The sequence below is a fragment of the Monopterus albus genome, unplaced genomic scaffold (genome assembly GCF_001952655.1).
Source record: "Monopterus albus unplaced genomic scaffold, M_albus_1.0 scaffold24.1, whole genome shotgun sequence".
Classification (NCBI taxonomy): Eukaryota; Metazoa; Chordata; class Actinopteri; order Synbranchiformes; family Synbranchidae; genus Monopterus; species Monopterus albus.
Genome location: NW_018127904.1, coordinates 782,816 through 788,815, shown reverse-complemented (window position 1 = coordinate 788,815; position 6,000 = coordinate 782,816). Strand labels below are relative to the sequence as shown.

The following is a 6,000-nucleotide window of genomic DNA, read 5'->3' as shown; positions in this document are numbered from 1 at the left end:
GTTCCCTGCACTGTCACTGGCAGGAAAGTCATTCCTTCCCTCTGCTGCTGAGAAATGGAAAATGAAGACAAATTGTCTCCAATAATGTGCTCATTATGCTTGATGTTGATTTCAGAGCAGAGTGGGTCAGAGAAAGAGTTCTCCATCTGACAGCCAGGCCACCATGAAAGTTTTAACTCTATTTTTATAGCTTGTTCTTTATGTAAAATGATTTACTGGTTAACATGCCAGCTGTCCTGTTTGTTTAAAGAGCTTTTTTGAAAATAATTTTTGCCAAGCACCGCCATTAGCTGCATCCATTTAAGTCTTTGCTTTTCCAGAGCAAGCACGTGCCAAGCTACCACCACCCTTCACCTATAGCGCCTGCCAAGTGTAATCTGTTAAAGCCACAGTGAGAGGGCTGAGGGGGAGAATTAACAGACTATAATGTACCAGGAATGTGGGCCGTTCATCCTGAATAGACAGCATTATGTTATTTCTCCTTGACGATTTGCAGATGCGTTTAGAAGTGACTGCAGCGGTTCTGTCAGGGGAGCAGAATAAAGAAGGTAGACGGATTAGTCTCCTCTAAGGTTGTTTGAATGTTGCTGCTTTCAGGAGTCAGACTGCTGAGAGGGAGAAATATGCATGAAGGCTCCTGTGCCTGGGAGATTGTGTCCCTCTCACCCAGTCACAGCCAAAAGCCCCTTTCATGAGGGCTGGCTTTACAAGGGATGAGAAATCTCTGGTGGTCCTCGACGGCCTCATTAACCCTCTTTTGGTTTTCCTCCTTTCTCTCCCTCCCCCTCTTACATTCTCTCTTGCTTTCTTCTCTGTCGCTCCTGCCTTTCCTTAAGTCTTCCGACTGCCTCCTCTCTCTTCATAACCCCACCACCTTCAAGTCTTTGAACAAGAGAAGCTGAACTGATTTCCTGCCAAGCTAGTGGCCATTGTGTGCAGCGCCACCGAATCAAAGGCTTCCTGGGCTATTGAGCGTGCCACGGTGGCTCACAGCAGCAGCATTATTCTATTTTATTTTGTTTTACTCTGTACCCTGCAGAGCAGCATGCCTTCCATTTTAAAGTACTTGTTTACAGGTAGTCCTTACATGTAGTTTAACCCTTTTGTGCCTCAGAGCTGCTTGGAACAGAAGCTTTTATTAACTCCAGTATTATGAATCTTAACTTCATACAGCAGCCGCAATGGTTTATTTAGCAATAAGCCACTGACCAGACTGAAACGTAAGAAACATTCACCTGGATTACGTGAAACCCTCTAAGCTGCACTAAAAGCATTGCATTAAGTGGCTTTGTTTAAAAGGAATTCATTTTTAATGGCTAATTAAAAATAATAAATATGAAATAATGTTTTTTTTTTCACCAAGCACTTCCTAAATTATGGATGAATAGCCTGGTAGCAGGTGTGGAGTGCAACTGATGTTCAGCCTGAAGATAAAACAATTTAGAGTGGCCCACCAATGTAATGTGGTCAGGAGGAGGAGGAGAATAACCAAAGCATAATGAAACTAGGCAGACTTCTTTTAGTTGGTTTTAGTTTTAGTTACCACTTCAAACCTGCAGAAACACTTTTGACATTCGATTTGGTTTCAAAATAAGCAAATGAAAAAAGCTTCAACATGTAACTGGTCTCCACATCCTTGTTTACTTTCCGAGGATGTCTGAGGTGCAACTAAATAGCCAGAGATAAAATTACATTTAGGATAAAGTTTTTTTTTTGAAACATTACAGAATCTTGACAAGTTAGTTTTGCTTTACACCATAAAATTTCGTTGGGGTCAAGTATTTATCCGTCTGTCTAAATAATTTGCACTTGCAATAGTACAAAAATTGCCCAAATGTTTTATTATTATGTACAGTAACTGTTATAACATGCTGAATGGAATAGAGCCAAATCAGACTTGGATGCCTGCTCTTCAGACTTCTGGTCAAGTTCGGCTGTAATATTTTGACAGAGCATTTATTCCTACACTGTAGACTTGACTTGGACATTGGTGTGTGTGAGAAGAGAAAGCTCTACTAAGATAATCTCACGGGAGCCGGCCAGAACTGTAGCCATCCACCTAGATTTCTCCCAGACCTCCTGCTTAACCCCTCTGGCTGTACCCTGTGGCAAAACAAAAAAGGCAGTACTGATACACACTAAGCTGTCATTTTCCGTCACAAAAATACAAACTAGCCATCTCTATCAACTAGTCATAGCCAGTACATAATTTGGACTAAAGCATATTGTAAATTTTTATAATCTTAACAATCTAGTTAATTGAGTAGTGCTATGCATTTATGTAGCTTGAGGTTAGCAGGGTCTTTGACCAAGGTGCCTGATGCCCACCCAGATATTGGCATCTTCTTCAGAGGTCACCCTCGTTCTAGCTGACTGTCTACATCTAAAATCTTCCCCCGCCTTACCCCCACAGGCCCTCTGGTCCCAAAGGAGGAAAACATGTTTATTTATTAATTTCCTCTGCCTGAAACCATGACAAGAATCCCTCATTTGGCTGGTTCTGTATGGGAGAATTGGTGTTTCACAGCAGCCTGCGCCTGTGCTAATGCAGTTGGAGAGGGCCCAAGTGACATTTGGAAGGTTGTGAAATGTGCAACGAGCAGTTTGTTGCCAACTGTATACTGGTCCACTGGGGTTCACAGTCAAGTGAGCTTGAGTGATGTGAGGTTTAACACAAACACAGGCATGTAGATCACTCAGAATGTGTGGGTTTGTTTGACAAGAATGGAGGTTAAAGAAAAGCAAATCTGTATCCACGTCATCCTCGGCTTTCCCCGGCACCCATCAAAGCTTTAAATGACATGATGTGCAATCCATAACCACTCATGCCATGTACAGAACTTTACAGTAAAAGCTTGAGCATTATCGTGCCTTTTTAAATAACACAATAACATTTAGCCCTTAGTTTTATATAAGGAGGGGAATGATTGGCTGAATCATGCTGTAGTTTTCATCCATTTTCAAGCATTAGCTCAGTTATTTTGCTAGAAACTGAAATAAAAATGTTATGAAGGATGACATCTGAAGAAGAACACGTGTGCTGTGTTTGTGCTAGAATTTTTTTCGTAGGCATTTTGAGGGTGGATAGGTGAGGGGATGAGGTTGATGGGTGACCTCATAGCTGTCAGTCTTCTGTATACAGAAGGATTCAGAGGAAGCGATGTGGCTGTTGTCTTGCTCTGCTGTTACTCAGACAGCACTTGCTGCCTGAAGCAGCCCCCTGAGCCTCTTGTTCCAGTGACCTGTCTGGAAGGCAGTTTTAATTGCTGCACTCACCTGTGCGCTTCTTTTCCTCACCTCGGACAGGTTAGCCTGTTGCTGATTACAGAGGCTCAGGCGGCTGATTGTACTACATGTTTCCCAACATCTGCTTTGACCATGCTCTGATTGATTCCCGTTCTTCCTTGTACAGCATCGTTGACTCTGGTCAGCCCTCATCTGTGGTTGAATTAGTGCATTAGAGTTGGATACAAACTGTATTAGTTATTTCCTTTCAATCTGCCACAGAACATATGTACAGTAGATGTTGACTAAAGTCTTTGTGTTGTGTTGCATTTAAGCTCAACTAAAGACATGATACGCATAGAGCTGTGGCTGCTTAGAAAGTGAGGGACATAGTTCAAAAATCACAGAATGCTCTGAAAAAACAATGTAATCAAAAGCAGAACTACTGTTTTTCTTTTCCTGTCATCTGTCTCATTGTATTGCACACCAGTATGTTCTAACTGATACGAACTTACAGTAAATAAACTGAAAGTCAATCAGCAACTTACTCAATGACACTTTGACTCTACACAGGAGAGTTTATTGATAGGTTTCGATCTCAGGGCTCAAACCATTGACGCTTCAGTTATGAGGCTTTCTTTGTAATCACCGGACCATTCTGCAGCTAACTACATATCCACTAACCACTCTCCTACATCCACAGGAATACGGAGCTCATATGCCAGTCAACACAGCCAGCTGGGCCAGGACTTAAGGTCAGCCATGTCCCCAGATCGCCACATTGCACCAATCTATGAGGAGCGGACGTTCCAGGGTGCGTTGTACCGCAGCCCCAGCCACACCCAGCAGGGTACCCTCTACAGGAGCACCTCGGGTTGGTTTCATGTTATTCATATGCTTTTCTTCCCCATCTTTCTCCATCTTTTCCTTTTCTTTCTCCTCTTCCTTATCATGTTCTCCTTTATTTTCTTCACATTCTTTTTCTCTAGCTCTTCCATGTTTTTTCTCCTCCTGCTTTGTTTGGAGAATGGGCTCCTGAAAAGAGAGAAACCTTTTATTCCACCTCCAAAAATGAATTCTCATTTCATCTAAAACAAACAATTTAGAATGAATGAAACAAGATGAAGCAGTGAGTTGAGGCCCTGTACCTGCAGCTCCTTGTTCTTGGAGGTGAGGAGGCTGACCTGTTCACCAGGCTGGGCCTCCTCCTTCCACCATGCCTCCTTCTTCCTGAGCTGTTCCTCACAGAGCAGTTTCCTCTCACCCTGCACCTCCTGCATTGTGCTCCTCCACCTTTCATCTCTGCACTGTTGCAGGCTCATCTTTCTGTTTGAACTCCTGTTGGAGCTGGCTCAGCTCTTCCTGCTTCAGTCCTTTTTCCAGGCGGCTCCTTTAGAACAATGTTTTCCTCCTCGGGGGACTTGATCTCAGCGATGGCAGAGGGCAGAGCATTTCTGAGGCCCTACACAACTGAGTTTTCACTGTACTGTGGCTGCACTGCAGCCGCCAGTGCTGCTTTAGGCTGCAAAAGACAGGTCTGAAGTGCACTCGCCCAAATGTCTGGAAACACAAACATACAGGTAGTTTTTAGTGAAGCTAGAGTCACATCCTAACACCTGATACAGATGAAACTACTGTTGTCTAAGAACAGGTCAATTTGGAGCATCTCAACAGGGAACAACAGCTCAAACATACTCCACAAAAACATCAATTTCTACACACTATCTCTCTGTCTGTCTATCTATCTATCTGTCTATCTATCTGTCTATATGTATGTGTGTATACTTCTGTTACTTTACAGGCTGTTTGTGTGGTCACTACTAATTTTGCATGGTTGGTCTGATTATGACACTGATGCAACTTACTAGCTAAAATGATTGTAAAACATTAAAGGAGAATGTGAAAGAGCCTTTTTCAGTGGAGGCAGGGTCTTATAATATGCTTAATAACAACTGCTGCTGCTGTAGTGAACAAACAACACATAGTGTTTTGTTTTTTGAGGCTGTGTGACCTGCTCAGACTCCAAATTATTACCAAACCTATCTTCCTCTCTTTATTGCTCGTGCTGTCTCCGTATCTCTATGCAGCAGAGTTGCACAGATCATGATAAGCATTTTCAAAAGAATTTTTCACTCATAACATTTTCATCTCAAGCCGACTCATCTTTGCATCGAGAGCGCTTTCTTGTTATCTTGTACAGATGTTCGCTGCCTTTCAAATTTTCTCAACCTTAGCCATTTAATTTGGGGCTCTTGAATCTGGTGTATTGTCTTCCTTGAGCACCACCATGTCTCTGTCCCTCTGCCGCTCAGCACTCTATATGTTATGCATCTTTTTCTTGCTTGCTTTTCTCTGTTGCTTTCTGTTTTTCTGCCTGTCACCCCCTCCTGCCCCGCCTCCCTTTCCTTCCTCCCTCCACTGTCAGAGAGAGAGGGTGAGACATGAGTTATTAGGCTGGTACTGATATGTCATCCTGCCACAAAGGAGTCCATTACCCGTGTGTAACATTGAGAATAAGAAGAGGGATGAAGGAGCCAGGGGACAGCTTGGTTAGCTGCGTCTACAGCTCGCTCTCCTCCAGCTCCCCTGATGTTGGCATTCTTCTCTCATCCTCCCTCCTGAATCAAATACATATGCTTAGTTTGCGCTGGCACACACACACTCCATTCAGCCTTGGCACACTAGAGATCTGCTTAGACTGCTAAGTTCTCTAATAACTGCTATTGATGCCGTTGAGAAGCCCCACAGATGTGTTTTTGCCAGGTATATTGCAAA

The 6,000-nt window shown here is 43.2% G+C and overlaps 1 protein-coding gene across 5 annotated transcripts in view; it reads left to right on the top strand.

Moving 5' to 3' along the window:
* The window catches only part of pkp4 (plakophilin 4), an 80,094-nt gene that overhangs the window by 55,197 nt on the left and 18,897 nt on the right, over positions 1-6,000 (top strand). For all 5 annotated transcript variants that reach the window (XM_020594831.1, XM_020594834.1, XM_020594832.1 and 2 more), the window contains one exon: positions 3,929-4,099. In XM_020594831.1, the coding sequence (XP_020450487.1) occupies positions 3,929-4,099 (171 nt within the window). The remainder of the gene's footprint in view (positions 1-3,928; positions 4,100-6,000) is intronic.